Source organism: Prionailurus viverrinus, chromosome D4 (assembly GCF_022837055.1).
Source record: "Prionailurus viverrinus isolate Anna chromosome D4, UM_Priviv_1.0, whole genome shotgun sequence".
Taxonomy (NCBI): Eukaryota; Metazoa; Chordata; class Mammalia; order Carnivora; family Felidae; genus Prionailurus; species Prionailurus viverrinus.
The window spans coordinates 84120387-84141962 of NC_062573.1; the positions used below are offsets into that span (position 1 = coordinate 84120387).

Sequence of the window (21576 nt, forward strand, 5' to 3'; positions counted from 1 at the left end):
CAAAATAAGTAAATATACATCTAAAAGAACTCTATGGTGCAGTCAGGCCTAAGGAACAGGGGTGTTAGATCAAGAAAGCTGAGTCAGCCTCTTTTCCGAGTCATGGCCTTTCATTTGTGAAATGAGAGATTAATGATGACAGCTGTCTCAGAAGTTGGTTGTTTTTAGCCTTGAACTAGAAGGTACGCCTGAAAGCATTTGCCACCTGTGAAAAGTACCGATGGAGTATCTATGACAGAGCCCTGCGTCCCAAACTAGTGTCCCAGGCCAGCTCGCACGTTTGCCCACGCGGACAACGCTCAGGCGTTCACGCCTCATTCGGCGTTCTTACCACGAAGCCCTCTGTGCGCTGGTCTGTCAGTGCCCAGAGGTGCCGTAGGGCATCATCGCTTAGGTGTTCACCCTTCTGACCCTTGAGGGCTGACCTTGATGTTTTCCCAAAGCCAGAAGCGGGGAGAGGGGAGACGAGAACACCCACGGAGTCCAACGCCACTCTCGAGTGCCATGGACGGACGCGGTGTCTACCTGCTTTCTCTCCCGGCGACGCTTCCGAGAGCCACCCGGTGGCCTACGCTGTGTGCCCAGGCCGGGGAGGCATCCCTCCCTGTCCACCAGCAGTGCGGGGCGTTGCTTCTAAGACCCACTGTGGCCCCAGGGGCCCACGTGAGGGAAAACATATCTGTCGTGAAGTCCGCTCTGCCGGTTGGTCTGGTTTCTCAGGGGCGGGAGGACCGACAGTCGTTGCAAATGTCCAATTCCACGGAGAAAATGCCGGCAGGTCTGCAGAGAACGGGCCCCTGTTCTCGGGCCTCTGTGCTGGGCACCCGGCCAGCGTCCCGGGAGCCAGAGTGGGGTCAGGAGAAGCAGGCCTTTCATCGCAGACTGAAAAGGGACGGTCCAGACGTTGGGGGTTGTGTGGGACGGGGGCTCACTTGGGGGGCGGGAGGGGAGACCCCTTCTGCATCCCTGGGACCAGCGACCGAGTGGGTTAATAACAGAAAGTGATTTTCATGCTAAAAGGAGCATTAGGAGCCCAAGAAGCTCAGGAACAAAAAGATACCAGTTTATCACAGTCACACCCGCACGGTCCTGGGGGGACGTTGCAAAACGACGCGGGCCCCACTGGCCGACTCTGGGCCCCGTATTTGCAGACAGAGATAGAGAGAAATGGGGGCTCCAGATGGACTGACTCCCCCACCCTACATCAGAAAGCAGCCGTGGGAGACCACCGCTCGTGCACAAGAGCGCCCAGGAAAGACCTGGAGGCAGACTGTTACGGAATGGGGCGGGGGGTATCTTACTTTTAAGGGAAGAGAGTCCCAGAGCGAACACGGGTCTAGGTGTTTTGGTGGCAGAAATAAAGTCAATTAAAAAGGCTACGTGTTCCCCCCAGGCTTTCACTGGGCACTGCTTTTCTTCGGGGGGAATCTCCCCGGTGTGATCCTGCCCATCCCGGGGCAGGTGTCCACTGGCGGTGAGGCTGTGGCCTCCCTTCCACCTCCCCTCGGCCCCACGTCAGGAGGGGAAGGGCTCCCAGCAGCTAGTCCCAAGCAGGGAGTGTTTACAGCACTGCATTCCGGCACATTCTGGCATCGTCAACGGCCTCTGGAAATTCACGATGTCCTCTGATACAGACACCCGCCGGCTCTTTATCGTGGTGAACGAGGAAGAGTCGTTTACGGACAATTTGTGTTTTTCCCTCACTGTCCCACCGTTTAACGATAGTCGTGGAAAACTGAGTCATCTCCAGACCTCAAAGGCTGCAGAGGCATCATGTCTTATGACTCATGGCTTTGGTAAAATAACGCCTAGCTAAAAAAATAGCTCCCGGAACCTTCCCGGCTGAGTGGCATGTGGGCAGAGAGCGTCACCTGCTCAGCTGACGCCCCGCCAGGGGGCGATGACCAGCAGCCCCCGGCCAGTGAGACGGACTTGAGACCAGCACAGACGGGTGGGCTCGGCGCAGGGTGTGCTGGGAGCCCGGGCGATCTTACTGGATTGGGTGGTGGCGTCTCCGGAAAAGTGTGCTTTTCCCTCTGGGCGAGTTTTGCAAAACTCCAAAATAATAAGAGCTCTATGTAATGAAACACCACGTTATGTGGCCTGGGCCCTCCAGGTGATCAAGATTTTCTTTTCTGGGAAGGGGTGATTGATTATGTGTGTTCTGGGCTGCGTGTGTGTGTGTGTGTGTGTGTGTGGAGAGAGAGAGACAACATGGTGTGTAAACAACCAACATTAGAGATCAGGACGGGGCTGGTTCTTCAGCTAATAACTCGGATAACTGAGCTCAAGGACACGCGCTGAGGGTCCCCGTGCGATGCCTCCGTTGTGCAGTCTCCCAGCGTGTGCGAAGAACACCGGCCCCGTCTTGCTAACAGACGCTGAGCACAACAGTGGGTCTGTGGTCAAAGGAGCCGGGAAAATGCTGAGCGGGCCAGAACGTGTGAAAAGGTCTTTGTGGCAAAGTCCTCGAAGTCTGAGTGGGCCACCGGGCCCCGGGCCCCGGGCCCCTTACGCGGGGAGGGCTGAGCCGGGCGTCCCAGCTGTTCCATCAGGGAAAGTTCTGGTCGCACAGCACAGGCTCACAGGTGCAGGAAGCCCCATGGGGGTGCTTCCTCGGCCTCTCTGGGGGCGCGCAGGGGGGCAGGAGGGGGCAGGGCTGGGGCCTCACCTCCGCCTGGCTCACGTCGCCTGAGGAAGCGCGGTGACTCAGGGGGACCCGCTGACCCCGAAGCAGCGACGGGTTCCGCAACTGCCGACGGGCCTGCGTCTATGCGCTCATGGGTGTCGGCGCGGGAGGGCGGGCGAGCCTCATCCGAGTTTCGGGCCCCACCGTGGTTGGTGCCGGGGACCAGCTGTCTGTTTTGTTCTCTGTTGCCACGTCTTGGGCACGTACTGCTTCCGGAGCAGCAGGCCCCGGGCCATTTGGCAGTCCGCCCTTCCGCTCTCGTGGCTGTCCCGCTCCCAGGGCCACCAAGGGAGTGTGAGGCCAGCCCACCCAGGCCCCCCAACCTCTGCCTGCCGGAGCACGGGACCGTCACTGGGACCGGGGGGAAGGCTGGTGGCCAGGAGAGGCCGAGACGAAAACAGCCGCCGGCGCATCCCGAGGCGGGACAACTGCCCCACGCTGGCGGCGAAGGGGTCACGTGGGGTGCGGTTCAGTGTGTGGTGTGTGTGCCTGTACACACGAGCGGTGTGCAGGCGTGTATATGGTGGGCACCCGTGTGCCCGTGGACATGTGAGCGGCGTGTAGGCGTGTATGTGGTGTGTGTGTGCATGGTGTGTGCACGTGTACACGTGAGAGGTGTGCAGGTGTGTACGTGGCATGCATGCGTGTGCAAGGTGTGTGCACGTGTACACGTGAGAGGTGTGCAGGTGTGTACGTGGCATGCATCCGTGTGCAAGGGGTGTGCACGTGAGCGGTGTGCAGGCATGTATATGCTGGGTACACGTGTGCCCGTGGACATGTGAGCGGCGTGTAGACGTGTATGTGGTGTGTGTGTGCAAGGTGTATGCACATGTACACGTGAGAGGAGTGCAGGTGTGTACGTGGCATGCATGCGTGTGCAAGGGGTGTGCATGTGTACACGTGACAGGTGTGTAGGCGTGTATATGGTGGGCACACGTGTGCCCGTGGACATGTGAGCAGCGTGTAGGCGTGTATCTGGTGTGTGTGTGCAAGGTGTGTGCACGTGTACACGTGAGAGGAGTGCAGGTGTGTACGTGGCATGCATGCGTGTGCAAGGGGTGTGCACATGTACACGTGAGAGGTGTGTAGGCGTGTATATGGTGGGCACACGTGTGCCCGTGGACATGTGTGCGGCGTGTAGGCGTGTATGTGGTGTGTGCAAGGGGTGTGCACATGTACGCGCGAGCGGTGTGTAGGCGTGTACGTGGTGCACGGGTGTGTATATGTGGTGTGTGCAAGTGAGCGGTGTCTAGGTGTGTGCGTGGTGTGCATGTGCGTGTGTACACTTGAGTGGTGTGTAGGCGTGTACAAGGCGTGCATGTGCACATAGGAGGCGTGTGCTGTGTACATGTGAGCGGTGTGTGGACACGTACGTGGTGTGCATGTGCACGTATGAGGCACGTGCACGTGTAACGTGAGCTGTGTGTAGGTGTGTACATGGTGTGCACGTGCACGTATGAGTGTGCCCACATGTAATGTGAGCAGCGTGTAGGCGTGTATGTGGTGTGCATGCTTGTGTACGGGAGTGTGTGAGCGTGTGGCACCCTGGAGAAAACAGGGGGAGATGAGGGCTCCGGAATCCCCTCCTCGGCTCCCCCGGTGCTCCCTAAGCAATCTTCACAAAGATAGAGCTTGCGACCCCGGAGCGCTGCTTTGGCAGCCACCGGGACTTCTGGGTCAGGGTCAGGCCCTCTTCCGTCAGGGTCAAGCCCTCCGTGTGTGGAACCCACGAGCATGGTCATGGCTGGCCAGGGCCCCCTTGGCAGGCATCTGCAGCTCAAGCTCACGGACCCGTCCGAGGATTCTGTGTGTGTCCATCCTTCTGGGACGCAACTGGGAACTTCACGAGAAAACGCGCGCACACACACACACACACACAGTTGCTGTTTAACAGTTTATTTGAGAGTGCATCCTACCACATTCCAGTAACATCCACGAAAAGAATCATCAAACCAATTTAAAACTTTTATTAAAAAAAAAAAATCACAGTTAAAAAGTCCAGTGACAAAAAGCAGTTCTTGAGATGGAGGAAGAATACTGATGATCCGGTCGAGTGTGCTCTGCGGGGCGACGGGGCCCGAGAGCCCAGCAGGCACCTCCACACGTGCAGATCCAGACGGAGCGGCGGCCGCCGGGCAGGGGACGAAGTGAAGTCGCCACCAAGGCTGGTGACAGCCCGTGTGGGGACACGCTCAGAGGAGAAACGAGTAATCGTTTCCGGAAACCTCAGTCCCGCCGTGGGGGAACGCGGTGTCCACGGCGTCAGCAGACAAATGGTTCTGGCCAGAACAGGCTGTCTGTCCTCCCTCCGTGAGGCCCCTCTGTTCCCGCTAAACAAGAGCCCCCAGGTAAAGGCACAGGGAGTGCGCGTGACCCTGTGGCAGGGCAGACGCGCGGTGAGTAGTCCTTCCCCTCCAGACTTAGCTCACGTCACCGAGCCTTCCACGTGCGGCCCCGCGACAGACACGCTCCGGCACCAGAAGGGTACCCGCAGCTCAGCGCCGGGGCCTCTGGTCCAGATGTCACCCCGCGTCATCCCGCCCATGACAGCTAATCCTAACTTTCCTGGTATATGTGGGCCAGTGACTCGTGTAAGCCCAAGCCCTGCTCGGGGGTTCACTACGCCTAGGGAACTAGCAGAGAATTCCTCGTCTCGCACCTTCAACCCCAAGTCACACTCAGGCATACTTGCGGTGAGGGTCAGGGTCTGCGGCTTTATTAGGAATTAACACACTCTTAGGAGGCTCGCGTTTAGAGGGCCTTGGCCACCAGCTTGTCCCCCCTGCTGTGAACACAGAAAGGGCTGGGGAACTCTGGCGACACCCTCTCTCTGGCGGAGGGGAGCTCGGACCTCACTCAGGAGATGAGGACCCGTGGCGTCCTGCTGTCTGTCCTCGCTCAGGCCCGCGGTGACAGACATCACGGCCCTCCACCGCCTGCACGACTTTTATTTACTAGTCCCCTGAAAGCACGGTCTTGGGAGAGTATGCGGGAGAGAGGCTGTTTCAGGGGAAAGGAAGCCAAGCCGGTCCGTGCCGAGAGCCCCCTTGTCCACGCAGGTGTGCGTCTTCTGTGAGATCACACAGAGCAAATGCCGTCTCCAAACTTTTTATCCCCTTTAACTGGCTACATGCTTGGATTTTGTTTTTTCAGCCTCAAAGGACTTGTGTCACCAGGGCAGCTTTTCGGTGGCAGGGCTCCGTCCATCCTTCGACCGGTCGGAGCCAAGTTCTGGAGGCAGCCAGCTCCCCTCTGCTCCCCTTCCCTCCACCGCAGACGGCAAGGCCAGCCGCACCCCTGGCCGCGGAGAACGGCACACGGGACGCCTCCAGGCTGCCAGATCTTCTGATGCAGAAACAGATCCTGAACGGAACCTGCCACGAAATCACACCGCGCAGACAAGAAACACAAAGGGATCCTTCCCCGGGCCCTCTGACCCTGCTGTCCTTCTGCCCGGGCTCTCCCGGCAGGGGCTGCTTTGTGGAGGGTGTGTTCTGGGACAGGCTTTGGGGACAACGGTCACAGGCGTGCTCCACACGAGGCCGGCTCCCCTGGCAGCAGACGCAGGTGCAAACTCTCGAAACCCACGCACTGGGCTGGCTTTGCTGTGACCCCTCGTCTGCTCCCAAGGCGGCCACGGAGGGCGTGGGGCCGTTAGTTGACCACGTCGTAGTAATAATTGCGTAGACGCAGTTCCACGGCTGCGAATCCGGGCCTGCTCTCCACCCTGGAAAGGGAAGACGCACATTATTGTCCGTCCACGCGCTGTGGCAAAAGCCCCTCCGGCAGGTGGAGCGGAGGTGGCTGCGCCCCCTGCTGGTTCCTCCAGAGCCTGCGCGTCCCTGCTCCCCGTGCCCGGGGGCCAGGAGCCCCTGGCGGAATACAGTCAGGCCCACGTGGCCTGCAGGACCCGATCCCCAGGTGACTCGTGTCCGCCTTCAAGTTGGAGACGTTTTGCACGGGGAGCCGAGATCTTTCGCCCCCAGTTCAGAGACCTGTGATCCAGCAAAATAGGACGTGCCTAAAAATACTTAGTGGGTCAATGGGCTATATTTCAAGTTGGACTCATAATCTTGCTAAATGGACACAATTTAAGCTCTCCCCCTGCCCCCATCGGATGGCTCTGGGCTTTCTGGGACCGTGGGATGATATGGGTTCATATTAAACTCAAAGCCAAAGACGCGGGCACTGACGGTCACAAACCCACAAGGCGAACTTCTCTGTCACTGCTGAGGGTGGGAAATGACCTCAATAAACGACGAGCTAACCATTTGTAACTTCTCCTCTGCTTTCTCCAATATGACAAACGTGTAGAGACGCCTCCGCTTTCTCCAATATGACAGGATCAGCCGGAAGCAAGTAGTTCTCAAAACTCTTGAGAATCTATCCCGCTGTGGAACTGATTTTGCTTGTATCGCAAGATTTTTGGCTATAATGCCAGCGGGTAAGTTTGCCCGGTAAGGGAAACAGAGCTTGAGGTTAAACGGGGTGAAGTGTCCACATTGAAACTGTCACTTGCTCCAGGTCCGACAGGGGCCGGGGGGCAGGCTCACGGGGACCCAGAATCACTCTCCACTGTAGGGAGAGCGGTTTCTACAGAACCGAAACGGGTTTTGTCAAACGGCATCAACATAAATGGTTTCGCTTGCAGCTTTTAAGAGCCAGGAAAAACCATAATGACCTGCTGGGACTTATCAGCAGTCTGTGGTCATGGCTGGGGACACAGGCCATCTCGGGCTTCATGGTGGGGGTCATGCCTCTGGCCACCAGGCTGTGTTCAAGATGGGGTGGTGGCCAAGCCCGGGTGCAGGAGCATGTGTGAGACCTGTGTCTAGACGGACAGACAGCCTCCCTCCTCCTACGGTCTAAGAGCACAACCTCATCACCTTTGCAAAACAGAACATTCCGCTGCAAGTATGGGGGCCCAGATGCACAGAGCCCCCTTTGAATCTTTCTCTGGGGGTTTCATCCACCCAGCAGCCGGGCACCAAGCGAAGGAAGCGATGCAGGGCTACAGGCTGGCCCTCCGCAGACACCTGCTCGGGCTGTAGATCTCTCCTCTACACTGTGGGAGAGGCCGCCCCAAGGAGTAAGGATGATGTGGGGCTTCAGCGAGTGTGGCCAAGCGTCCTGTACGTGTGCCAGCTTCCCGTCTGTCCCCGCCTGCCCGCATCTGCTTCCCCAGGCCTCGGGGTGCTTTCTGTACTCGGGCCCTCGTGCCGGGGGCCCCTCTTTCCTCGTGGCCTGCGCCCCTGCCCCTCATCCTGCCGTCCAGAACTCCACTCCCTAACAGAGGCCACGGTGGATCTCTAGCAGAAAGATGGTCCCACAACCTCCCACGGGGGCCGCACGGCACCTATCAAATACGCAACCACATGCTCCCATGGGGTGGATTTGTGGCTTGTCTGCCTCGCGACAGCCCGTGCTCCCCCCGGCCCAGAGTAGTAACCACCCCGGAAAGTGTCAGCCGGTGTGTACGTGGAGGGGGGTCATAGGTGTGTCAGTGATAAGTGTCCAAGCGTGTACAAATATATACAAGTGTCCTCTCTACCTACCCATCTCTATCCATCTGTCATGTACTGATTGACTCATTTTCTATCAGTCATCCTTGTCCATCATCAATCTGTCCATCCCTCCAACATCCATCCATCCATCTAGATCTTTCTATCACGTATGTATGCATGTATGTATGTATCTATCCATATATCATCTATGTATCTATCATCTATCTATTTATCTATCTATCTGTCTATCTATCTGTCTATCTATCTATCTACAAGTCTATCAGCCACACTGGTGAAGGTAGCTGACTGTTTAGAACAGAGGAAAGAATGAAAACAAAAAAGCCTCAAAAAGCCTGGAGAATGTACAGGGCTCGTTTGTATTCACTTCACTGACTCCACCAAGTTCTGGAAGCTCCGTGAGCCTCTGTGCCTCCAAGCACCTGCTCCTTCTATGAGTAAGCACCCGCCCACATGTGTCCCCTGTGTGGTCCCCTGGGCCGTGTCCTCAGCCCTGAAAGGCCATCGGACTCCTCCCCTTCTGCGAACACACAACAGAATGCACTAATTTCGTGCCTTACCTGTGGCCTGTTCGCCCCTCTCTTCAACTGCAGGCTCCAGCAGGGGCTGGGCTTTCCCTGAGGCCTGCTGACCCCCTGCCTGGTGCTGGGATGGAGGCTTGCACACGGCACCCCCAGTGGGGAGAGTGGCCACGTGAACACCTGGGTGCTCGGGGGAGGGGGGCTTTCAGGGGAGGGGGCGCTCAGAGGAGGGGGCTGTCAGGGGAGGAGACCCTCAGGGGAGGGGACTCTCAGGGGAGAGGAATCTCAGGGGAGAGGGGCTCTGGAGGGGGCGCTCAGAGGAGGGGGCTCTCAGGGGAGGGGACTCTCAGGGGAGGGGGCACTCAGGGGAGGGGACTCTTTGGGGAGGGGGCTCTCAGGGGAGGGGGCACTCAGAGGGAATGGACTTGGCCCTGAGCAGAGCCGGGACCAGGGACAAGGATGGTCCGGGCAATGTCGCCCTGTTGCTCCTGTTTGCTGATCTTTAAGCAGCACTTGGGGCTCCATCTAGATCATTCCCGACCTCAGACATCCTAAATGTCCCAGGCCTTTCTCCATTAGGCCGCCGCCCTGTTTTTCAGCGTGAAGAGCCCCAACTTCTCCCGATTCACCAGGCCTTTTCCCCTGGCATCTCTACGTACAGGACCTGCAAGGAGTCTGTGAAACCCTTCTAGCTGAAGCCCCCAGCCCCGGTCCCCGTGTGTCCTCCCTGGGTTCCACAGTGCACCCAGGCCCCCAGCGTGACCTCTGCAGGTACCTCTCTGAGCACCCCAGTCCCCTCTGCAAAGCGGGAGGGCTAGGGGGGGATGTCCGCCTACTCAGGGTTCGGTTCCCCACCCCAGACACACCATGGAGCCCAGGGGACAGCCAGGTGAACAGAGATGCTGGCGGCCGGGGGCAGGGTTCTCCCCGGGGGTAGCCAGACCCGCTCCTGGAGCCACGCCCAAGGAAACGGTGCCTTTCCGTTCAGTGGTGCATCGTGGGACTGCTGACATTCAGACCGAGCCTCTGATCATCGCCTGCCCCCACCCCCACCCCCTGCCCTGTTTCAAGTCACTGATAGAAACACTCCAACCTTCAGAAACACAGCTTTGTTGGAAAAGCAATCAAAGACCGATGAGGAGTCATTTCTAATTTCAGAAGGGAGGCGGTGCTTCTTTTCGGTGCCTCCCATTTGCCCCAGGGCATTTGCACAAACCACAGGGCGTGCGAGTACTCACTCATACGTCCAGCACAGTTTCATCAGCTCGTACATCTCCCTCGGACACCCCGTGGGGCACCCCATTCTCTCTCCTTTCTCCAGCATGGCCGAAACCTCGCTTCCCTTCATGCCCTGAAACACGCAGAACATACCCGAGCTTGGTGAACGTGGTGTTGACTACAACAAAACAGCAGGTAGGACCTACCCCCGCCCCAGAGAAACAAAAGTACACACTGCGCGATTTCACTTGGAAAAAGTACAAAAAACAGGAGCTCCTAACCCGGGATCTAGACATCAGACGGGGTGACCCTTGGGGGACAGCTTGTATGTGCAAGGGGAACCGGGGGGTGGGGGGGTTCTGTTCTGTTTTGATCGCCTGGGCTCTGGTTTCATGAGCACATCCCATTTGTGAAAATTCATCAAGCTGTGTTCCAGCACATGGGCCCTTTTTGAGATGTATCCATTCGGATTAAAAAAAAAACAAAAAACAACCAAAAGACAACAACTAAAATATTTAACTGGACTGCAAATGTAGTCATGGAAATTTCCATCATTTCTATTTCAACTCTAATGAATGTTGATTTGGGTCTGTCTTATGCACACCGCCAGGCGTAACGCGTCATGAAAAAAACATACACTGTTCAGTTATTATCAAATACTGCCTCTTCAACTTAGAACAAAACTGAGGTCCTGTTAATGGCTCACTGGCAAAAAGGCCGTGCAAGACTCAGAAAGGGTGCCCGGATTTTATGATTTTCCAAAGGGGTCCCGTGGCAATAGCGTGTGGCTGATCTGTCTGATCTGTTGTGATGGCTCAGTGCAGCCGCGGCGGCTCACCCGGTACGGCTTCTGCCCGTAGGAGAACGCCTCCCACATCAACACGCCGAAGCTCCAGACGTCACTCTTGCTGGAGAACTTGTAGTAGTTGATGCACTCGGGGGCGTACCACTTGACCGGCCACTTCCCGTGGGTCTGGGCCTGCGGGCAAAGCAGACGGGGGCACTCCGTTAATGACAGGATCGCGGGCGCCCCCGTTCACGGCAGCAAAAGGCGGGAGCCCGCCCGGGGTCCACCGCCGGAGGAACGGATAAACGACATGTCGATATTCCTATGGTGGAAAGTCACCGGACCTTAAAAAGGAAGGGAATTCTAGCACATGTTACAACAGGGATGGACCCCGAGGACATTATCCTCAGTAAAACAAGCCCGGCCAAGTCACTAAGGTGCAAATACTGCGTGAAAGCACCCCCCTGAGGCCCCTAGAGGGCTCCCAGTCACAGACAGAAAGTGCAGTAACTGTGGCCAGGGCCTAATGAGGACCGAGTTTCAGTCTGGGAAGATGAGAATTCTGGACACAGGTTGTAACCGCAGGGAATGTGCTTAACATTACACTTAAAAACGGTTACGATGGTCAAATTTAGGTTATGTGTATTAACCACCGTTAAGAAAAACAAGAATAGGGCGCCTGGGTGGCTCAGTCAGTTAAGCTCAGGTCATGGTCTCGTGGTTCGTGAGTTCAAGCTCCCCGTCAGGGTCTGTGCTGACAGCTCAGAGCCTGGAACCTGCTTCAGATTCTGTCTGTCTCTCTCTCTTTCTCTCTGCCCCTCCCCTGCTCATGCTCTGTCTCTCTCAGAAAGGAAGGAAGGAAAGAACAAAGGAAGGAAGGAAGGAAAGAAAGAAAAAGAAAGAAGAAAAGAAGAAAATGACTCCCCAAATGTCGTGTGCATGTTTGCATGTATGTATTTGGTCTGAATCTTAAAACTATGACTAAATCTTAAATTTTTAAGATTTAAATAAATATTAATTTTTTTAATGTTTATTTTTGTGACAGAGAGAGAGAGAGAGCACGAGCAGGGGAGGGGCAGAGAGAGGGGGAGACACAGAATCCGAGGCAGGCTCCAGGCTCTGAGCTGTCAGCAAAGAGCCCGACGCGGGGCTCGAACCCACGAACAGGGAGATCATGACCTGAACCGAAGTCAGACACTTAACTGACTGAACCACCCAAGCGCCCCTAGATTTAAGTACATATTTTTAAGATTCAGACCGTATTTCTTGTACCTTTTTGTCTTTTTTCTCTCACCTCTTCCTGAGTGACTCATATTTCATGGAGCTTGTTGCAACATGCAAAGAGTCAAGCATCAAGATCCCATGGTCACGCTCCAAGAAATACTAGGCTGTAGCATCTTTAACTATCACTGTGTTTTTGTCCGTGATTTTAAGCCAACATTAATTATTTTGTTACAGATTGCAAGTATTGCTTAAAATCTGTTTTAAACTTTTTTTAAAAAAAGATTTCATTTTTAAGTAATCTCTACACCCAACGTGGGGCTCGAACTCATAAGCCTGATATCAAGAGTTGCATGGTCCACTGACTAAGCCAGCCAGGCGCCCCCAAAATGCTTTAAACTTTCTAATTTCAAAAAGCAAGTGGTAGGGGCACTTGGGTGGCTCAGTCGGCTAAGCGTCCGACTTCGACTCAGGTCATGATCTCAAGGCTCATGAGTTCAAGCCATACATCGGGCTCTGTGCTGACAGCTCAGAGCCTGGAGCCTGCTTCGGATTCTGTGTCTCCCTCTCTCTCTGTCCCTCCCCTGCTTACACACACACACTCTCTCTCTCTCAAAAATAAACAATAAAAAAAAATAAAATAAAAAAGCAAGCGGTAGTAAAGAGATCAGAATCGTGCCCCGCGAAACCCTTTAAGGCTTGGAGTCTGGTGCACGTAAGTTCTGCTACGTCCTGTGGACGGAACCGTCACAAGCACCCTCGTGGGGAGGGAGGTGGTGGGTTGAGAGGGGACAGCCCGGGAACATCGGCCTGAGAGCACAGATACCATGGCCCGTCTCTAAACGACACACTGATTACACTTCCATCTCAATCATGTTATGCATTATTTTTAGATTCTGACTTCAAACGTTGTGAACAATATACTCGTGTGTCATTTTGGTTTTAATTTTAATTTTGAGGTGATACAAAGGTAACCCTTTGACAAATCCTATATACATCAAAAAGGTAAATCTCTCTCCACCAACTCCAAATCCTCATCCACGGAGACGGCCGTGTTTGGTAGTTTGTCCTGAATCTTTCCAGAAAAATCTATATACGAGTACAGAGAGGGAATATATATGTTTTTGGAGGTGGAAAAGCTAGGAGCGTATGCTTTGCACTTCATTTTTTAATGGTGCTGCTCAAGCACGTGTTGTAGATATATTTCCACATCAGCACGCGCAAATAGTCACTTTTAGAAGAGTTAATTGCATGCCTCCTATAAATCTAGTACGACTGATGTAATCAGCCTCCCACCGAGAGACCATGAGGCAGTTTCCTGATGTTTGCTATTACACGTCACTCTAGAACGAACATTACTGGCCGTGTGTATCTGTGCCCCGTGCAGGGCAGAGCTGCAGGATCAAAGGGCATTTGTGTTCGGCGCAAGGTCACGTTGTCACGCACAGATGTGCTTCCATTAGTATCATTTCTCTGTAATGCTGTGTAGCTCTCGATTCTGTTCCATTTCACCCTGTCTTCTCAAAGAAATGGTCCATGTCTCCGTCTTTTCAGGAGTGCGTGATCTCCGTGTCGCTTCTAACATGCACGCTACGGTGACTGAGCCACACAGATATCGCAAGATGTTTACCAGAGTAAGGTTACTTAGCACATCCTTCATCTGACAAAATTACCATTGCTCGTTGTTGTGGGGAGAACATGCGAGATCTGTTCTCGTAGCAACTTCCACGTATATATATAGCACGGTCCTATAGGCTGCAGGCACCATACCAAACACAGACCCCCAGAATTTATTCCTCTGATAACTAAAAGTTTACGTTCTGAGACTACCATCTTCTCATCTCCTCTACCCCTCAGTCCCGGACAACCAGAATCTACTGTTTCTGTGAGTTTGGCTTTTAAATTCCACATATAAGTGAAAGCATGCAGTATTTCTCTTTCTCTGTTTGGCTTATCAGTCAGCATAATGCCCTCGAGGACCATCCGTGTTGTTGCAAATAGATTTCCTCCTTTTGTTATGGTTGACGTATCCCATGTGGTTGTCTGTATTTTAAACCAACACACACACACACACACACACACACACACACACCACATCACGTCTTCTTGATCCATTCATCCATTGTTCGATATTTAGGTTGCTTCTTTATCTTGCCTACTGTATGTAATGACTGCAATAAATATGAGAGTGTGTAGATATCTCTGCTAGATGGTGATTTCATTTCTTTCAGATAAATGCACAGAAGTGAGATTGTTGGATCACATGGGAGTCCTATTCTTAATTTTTTAAGGGCTCCCCATGCTGTTTTCCATACTGGCTGCACCAACTGACATTCCTACCAACAGTGCAAGAGGGTTCCCTTTTCTCCACATCCTTACCAACACCTGTTATTTTTTATTTTTTTGATAATATCCATTCTGACAGGTGTAAGGTGGTATCTCAGTGATTTGCATTTCCCTGATGATTTGTGATCCTTTAGATGTACCTGTTGGCCATTTGTATGTCCTCTTTGGTTACAGAAATACAGAAAAAGAATAGAAAATGTTTATTCAGGTCCTTTGTGCATTTTAAAATATGATTTTTATTTTATTGTACTTTTTTGCTATTGATTGTATGAATTCCTTATAGATTTTCAATATTTACGCCTTGGTTTGCAAATATTTTCTCTCATTCCATTGGTTGACTTTCACTCTGTTGTTTCTTTTGTTGTACAACTTAAAAAAAAATTTTTTAATGTTTATTTACTTTTGAGACAGAGAGAGACAGAGCATGAATGGGGGAGGGTCAGAGAGAGAGGGAGACAGAATCTGAAGCAGGCTCCAGGCTCCGAGCTGTCAGCACAGAGCCTGACACGGGACTCGAACTCATGGACTGCGAGATCATGACCTGAGCCGAAGTCGGACGCTTAACCAACGGAGCCGCCCAGGCGCCCCTGTACAACAACTTTTTAAATTGACATAATCTCATTAGTTGATTTCTGCTTTTGTCGCTTGGACTTTTGGTGTCATATCCAAAAAATTGGCAATCTTCATTGCCAAGACCAATGTCGAGGAGCATTTTTCATATGTTTTCTTCTAGGACTTTTGTGGTTTCAGGTCTTATGTTTGAGTCCTTCATCCATTTTGAGTTAATTTTTGTGAGTGGTACGATATAGGGGTCCAATTTCCTCCTTTTGCGTGCGAACATCCAGTTTTACCGGCACCATTTATTACTGAAGAGACTGTCCTTTCCTGAGCATTCTTGGCTCCCTTGTCAAGTATTATCAGTTGGCTATTATTTTAGGGTTATTTCTGGGCTCTTGGTTCTGTCCCACTGGCCCATGTGTCTTTATTTACATCAGTACCATACTGCTTTGATCACTATAGCTTTGTAGTGTGGTTTGAAACCAGGGAGCATGATGACTGCAGCTTTGTTTTTCTCAAGATTGCTTTGGCTACTTGGGGCCTTTTGGGTTCCATATGAATTTCAGAATTTGTTTTCTATCTCTGAAAAAAAATGCCATTGGAATCCTGATAGGGATTTGCATTAAACATATAGATGGCTTTGAGTAGTATGGACAATATTAGCTCTCAATCCATGAGTGGAGGATATCTTTTCATTTTATTTGTCTTCTTCTTCCATTTCTTTCCAGTATTTTACAATTTTCAGTGTTTAGATCTTTTACTTCCTTATTGAAATTCATTCCTAAGTATTTTATCATTTTGATACAATGGTAAATGAGCTTTTATTTCTTTTTCAGACAGTGTATTGTTGGTGCGTCGAGATGCAACTGATTTCTGCAAGTTGGTTTTGCATCTTGTACTTTACCGGATTGATGGGTTGTAATGGTTTCTTGGTAGAATCTTCAGTGTTTTCTCTATGTAAGATCACATCAACTGCAAATAAAGACAATTCTATTCTACCTTTTAGGTATAGATGGCTTTTATTTATTTTCCTTGCCTGATCGCTCTGGCTAGGACTTCCACTACTATGTTGGATAGGAGTGCTGTGAGCAGACACTCTTGTCTTGTTCCTGATCTTAGAGGGAAAGCTCTCAACCTTTTTCCATTGAGACTGATGTTAGCTGCGCGCCTGTGATATGTGGCCTTCACTGTGTTGAGGCATATTCCTTCCATCCCCACTTTGTTGAAAGTATCATGAAAGGCCACCGAATTTTGTCAAATGCTTTTCCTGCATCTATTGAGATGACCATAGGATTTTTAGCCTTCGTTCTATTAATGCAGTATATCACATTTATTGTTTTGCAGATGTTAAGCCATTCTTGCATCCAAGGATAATTACCACTTGTCCATGGTGTAGGATTCTTTCAATGGGTTGTTGAACTCAGTTTGCGAGTATTTTACAGACAATTTCTGCGTGCGTGTTCATCAGGGACTTTGGCCTATAGTTTTGTTTGTGGTACCTTGGGATCAGGGTAATGTTGGCCTTGTAAAATGAGTTTGAGAAGGACTGGTATTAATAATTCTCCTTTAAATGTTTGGTAGAATTCACCTGTGACTACTGTTGGGTCCATTTGGCCTAAAGTATAGTTCAAGTCCAATGTTTCCTTATTGATTTTCTGCGTGGATGACCTATCCATCATTAAAAGTGGGGTATTAAAACCCCCTACTGTTATTGTGCTATTGTCTATTTGTCCCTCCAGGTCTTTTAGTATTTGTTCATTCAGGTTGTATTCAGATGGTTCTCCAATGTCGCACGCATACATATTTAAAGTTGTTGTATCCTCGTAAAGAGTCAACTTCACCATTATCACGTGATGCCCTTCTTTGTTTCTTGGTATGGTGTTTGGCCTAAAGTCCGTTCTGTCTGATATAGCTACTTCTGCTACTTTTTGGTCTCCATTTTCATGGGGTCTCTTTCCCATCCCTTCACCTTGAGTTTATGTGTGTCCTTAAAGCTGAAGGGACTCTCTTGTAGGCAGCATGCAGTTGAGTCTTGTAGGTTTTTTAAATTTATTCTGCGACTCTCTATTTTTGATTGGAGAATTTAATCCATTTACATTAAAATAATTATTGACAGGTTAGGAACTTACGAATGCCATCTTACTGTTTTCCAGCTGTTTTGTAGTTCTTTCCTTCCTCTCTTGTTGTCTTCCTTTGTGATTGGATGGTTTCTCGTCGCGGTGTGCTTAGATTCTCTTCTGTCTTATGTGCACAACTCAGCTCTTTGTCATTATATTGAGGCTTACACAAAACATCTTATAAATGTAAAACAATTCTGCCCTTTCGTCCCTCCCCATCATATTTTGTGTTTTTTGGTGTCATAAGTTATATCTTTTAATATTGTGCATCCACTAACAAATTGTTGTAGCTATAGCTATTTTTTTTTGAGAGGGAGGATGACAGAGAGAGAGAGACAGCATGAGTGAGGGAAGGGCAGAGGGAGAGGGTGAGAGTGTGTGAGTGAGGGAAGGGAAAAGAGAGGGAGAAAGAGAGACAGAGACAGAGAGAGAATCTTAAGCAGGGCTTAAGATGCAGAGCTCGATCCCACGACCTGGGGAATCACGACCTGAACTGAAATCAAGAGTGGGACGCTCAACGGACTGAGCTGCCCACGTACCCCCGGAACACAGACATTTGCATTTCAGATTCTCAGTACCTGCTGCTTTGAATACTGGCTAAGTTATTCCTACCTTGTAGTAGTTTTCATCAGCACGGAGCGCTTTGGAAAGTCCAAAATCACTGATCTTGGCATAGTGTTGAGTAACCAGCAAGACGTTTCTTGCCGCCAGATCTCTGTGCACAAAATTGCTCTCCTCCAGATACTTCATTCCCATAGAAACCTGATGAACCAGCTCTATGATGTTCTTATCCTTGACGTGCCTGAAAGTTACAGATGTGTCATGAGTGATAGCAAACTGTAGTTCAAGTATGCTCCTCAGGTAGGCAGAGGGGTCCACGCATTGCCTATTGTCCGTCAGAGTAACAACTGGTGACAAAAACCTTGTTGATCTATGGCTGCCCAAAGCCGAGCACCATTGTCCTGGTCTCGAACCGGTACGCTTTTCAAGGTGTGCTTTGAACTGCGTGAGAAGTTGCACAATGGCATGGGCAGCCCCCACTCACGGAGGGCCGGGCTTCGGTTGGAACCCTTGTTCCAAAATGGGACAGGTAACAACACCAACTGAGTCTCCGTTTCTTACCTGTGGAGTGAGGTTAATGGCGCCTCCCTTCTCTGCAGATTAAAGACACAATCTGAGTAGAATACAAACGCAATGTAGCCAACGGGACAAAGTAGTCGGTGGCTGTTCGTACGACTTACTCCATGGGAGTTCCTCCCTCTCAACAATGGCTGTAGATGAGCCCAGCAGGAATACCCCACCAACAGTTGTAACCCATTGATAGCAACAGATATTTTCAGAATTACTTGTAGGAATGTAGAGGTCAGCCAGACACATAAGACATCACTATCTCCCCTTTAAAAATGTTGATTTTGGGGGCGCCTGGGTGGCTCCGTCAGTTAAGCGTCCAACTTTGGCTCAGGTCATGATCTCACAGTTGGTGGGTTTGAGCCCCACGTTGGGCTCTGCACTGACAGCACGGAGCTTCCCTGGGATTCTCTCTCTCCCCCCCCCCCCCGCCCCTCCCCCAATCACTTAAAGTAAATACACTTAAAAAAATAAAAATGAATGTTCAATATTTCTCTCACTAGGCAGGGCATGCTCTGCCAGCGAGGGGAGCCTTCTTCTATGGCGGATTCTATCACTGGGCAATTGGGAGTGAGCAAAGGACCATGAAGAAGACGAAATTGTTGGACTGGAGGTTTTCTTAGCACAACAAGTGCAAAAAGAACATTTGATCGGAAGACTACAGCTCTTTTCCCTCCTCCCTCAAGGCCCCGTAAGGGTAGGCCAACACTGGGAAGGCATGGGAGGAGACAAAGCTTCCCAGAGAAATCGGGCTATGACGTACACTGGGCTGGTGAGTTTTGCCCCAGCACAGTGTAAGCTTCCGGCCTACGCAAAGTTACCTGTTCTGTTGTAAATACTTGTTGAGCGGACCCAGTTCCGCCATCTCCATCACCAGCATCCAGGACTCGGCTTCACAGATGCCGATCATGCGCACGATGTAAGGGTTATCGAGCTGCTGCATGACATTGGCTTCCGCTAATAACTCATCTTTAAGAGCGGGGTCGTTAGCCTCGTTCTTCAGAATCTTCACAGCCACCGTTTTCACGACTCTGCGAAAGAAATCGTAACACATAAGAAAGAAAGTTTTCAAAGTGGCTAGGGTTTAGGTAATTGCCTTCCGCGGGGCGTAACTGCTCTGCTAGAAATGGGGTTCTGGAAACAGCTGCAACCACATTCTCTCTGCTTTATAGACAAAGAGAGTCGCCCTTCATTAGTTAAAGGGGGGAGCTGAAGAACAGTCCGAGCAAGCAGAGCCTAAATATTATAGAATATGAGTAGCTTTCAAATAAACCTTACAAACCATGACATGCATGAGTTCCTATACCATCTACAGGTGATCTGTGATGTATGTGAATACAATGTTCCTTTGATATATGTTTAAAATGAATTTCTGGATGCAGAATTGAAAAGCACACACTGTTCAGGCTCATTGTTTACAAAACACTTTTTAAAACTGGGCACCGATGCTTTTAAGCAAGCTTCAACAAGTTTGTAAAAAATTAACTGTTTTTCATTTTCTCATAACAACATCACATAGGTCACATTTGACCTCCTGAAAATATTCTGATATAATGGGACTGAAATAAATGGGTGGAACTTAACTGTGGAGGATTTAGAAAAATGCATTTCTCTATGATACAATTCCCACACAGGAATTACACCTCGTTGGTTGAACCCCCAAGTGGGAGAATAAAAATAGGTCTGTCCCACAAAACAGGTAGAATAAGAGAGTAACAGAGTAAGTCTAACTAACATACGTTCAGAAAGACACAGACACCTTCTGTGCAGATCTTAACAAGTGTTTCCACACTGAACACACACTGTAGTTCCTACACAAACACACCCCCAGCACCCCAAGAGCATCCCTCGCCCTTCTGCAATCATGGACATATTTCCCTATGTTATTTCTAGATAGTTTTATCATTGTACCTTTCCACATTTCAGTCCACCATCCGTGTGGAACTGGGTTTGCATACGACGTGAGGTAGGGATCAAAATGAAGAGCAAAAATCTCTTGATTCTTCCCAACCCGTCCTTTCTTAAGGAAGAAAAAACACCCACAGTCCCCTCAAGAAAAGAAAAGAGGAAGGAAGCCCCCAACTCATCTTATGAGGCCAGCATTACCCTGATGCCAAAACCAGGCAAAGAAATTCCAAGAAAATAAGCTACTGAAATCTCTCATGAACATAAATGCAAATATTCTAAGAGAAGTATTAGTAAATTAAATTCACTGAGTTATGAAAAAGGTAGAATGAGTATGTAATTCACAAACAAGATGTGTGTGTTCCACATCTTGTTGGTTTTAACATCTGAATGAGAGGTGGCTTTAACATTTGAAAATCAATCAGTGTACTTCACCATGTAAACACAATAAAGGAGAAAAACCATAAGGTCATCTCAGCAGAGGAAAACAAGTACTCAGTAAACTGTAATATACATTCATGATTAAAAATAAATCTCTCAGAGAGTAAGAACCGATGGAAACTTTCCTAATCTGATAAAGAGCAGCTACAAACCTAATAGTGAGATATTTAAAGTATCCCCCTTCACAAAATCAAGAATGAGAAATGAGGTTACTTCCAGTTTTATTCAACATTGAGCCACAATTCTGGGCTAATACAACAAGGCAAGAAAGAAATATCAAAGCATAAGGATTAGACAGGATGAAATAAAACTGTCTTTATTCACAGATGACACATTTCAGGTCAAAGAATACACCGATAAATGACTAGAAATGATTTGAGGGGTAACGGATGAATTCAGTCAAGGATGCTGATGATCAAGTCAAGAGGTGAAACTGGTTCTATTTCCATATCCAAGCAACACTGGAGATTAGCCAATGAAATTCTAAAAACTATAGCATATATATTAACATCTAAAATACTAAATACCTCCAAATGAATCCAAGAAGAAATCCAAGACTGCTACAAAGGAAACTACACCCTACACAGAAACTACACCCTACACAGAAAACTACAACCCACACAGGAAGCTACACTCTATACAAGAAGCTATACACAGGAAACAACACCCTATAGAGGAAACTACACCCAACACAGAAACTACACCCAACACAGGAAACAACACCCTACACAGGAAACAACACTCTACACAGAAAATTACACTCTGTATAGAAAATGAAACAACCCTACTTGAGAGAAACCTGAGAAGTCAAGAGCCACATAAGTGGAAAAATGGGTTATGTTTATTGATTGGAAGACTCACTATTGTGAAGACATCATTTTGCCCTAAATTGACCTACCTGGCCTCTCCTCTCCCCAAATCCTCTAGCTGAAATTACGTCTCTATAGTTATGCCTATGTTAATTCGTGTATTTGATTAAGCAAGGAATGTAAGTGTCACAAACTAGTGAAGAAAATTTATGCCTTAATACAGGGTAATTTATATTCATTTCACAAATAACTGTGATATGTGTACATGTATCTTCAAATGAGCATATCAGTCGATTACACACACCCAGCAAAAC

The 21576-nt window shown here is 50.0% G+C and overlaps 1 protein-coding gene across 4 annotated transcripts in view; it reads right to left on the reverse strand.

The window, feature by feature from the left end:
• Window positions 1-4569: 4569 nt before the first annotated feature.
• The window catches only part of SYK (spleen associated tyrosine kinase), an 82605-nt gene continuing 65598 nt past the window's right edge, over window positions 4570-21576 (reverse strand). For all 4 annotated transcript variants that reach the window (XM_047828971.1, XM_047828969.1, XM_047828970.1 and 1 more), the window contains 5 exons: window positions 18929-19138; window positions 17592-17781; window positions 10789-10929; window positions 9971-10083; window positions 4570-6416 (listed from right to left, as the gene is read on the reverse strand). In XM_047828971.1, the coding sequence (XP_047684927.1) occupies window positions 6344-6416; window positions 9971-10083; window positions 10789-10929; window positions 17592-17781; window positions 18929-19138 (727 nt within the window). In that variant the 3' untranslated portion in view covers window positions 4570-6343. The remainder of the gene's footprint in view (window positions 6417-9970; window positions 10084-10788; window positions 10930-17591; window positions 17782-18928; window positions 19139-21576) is intronic.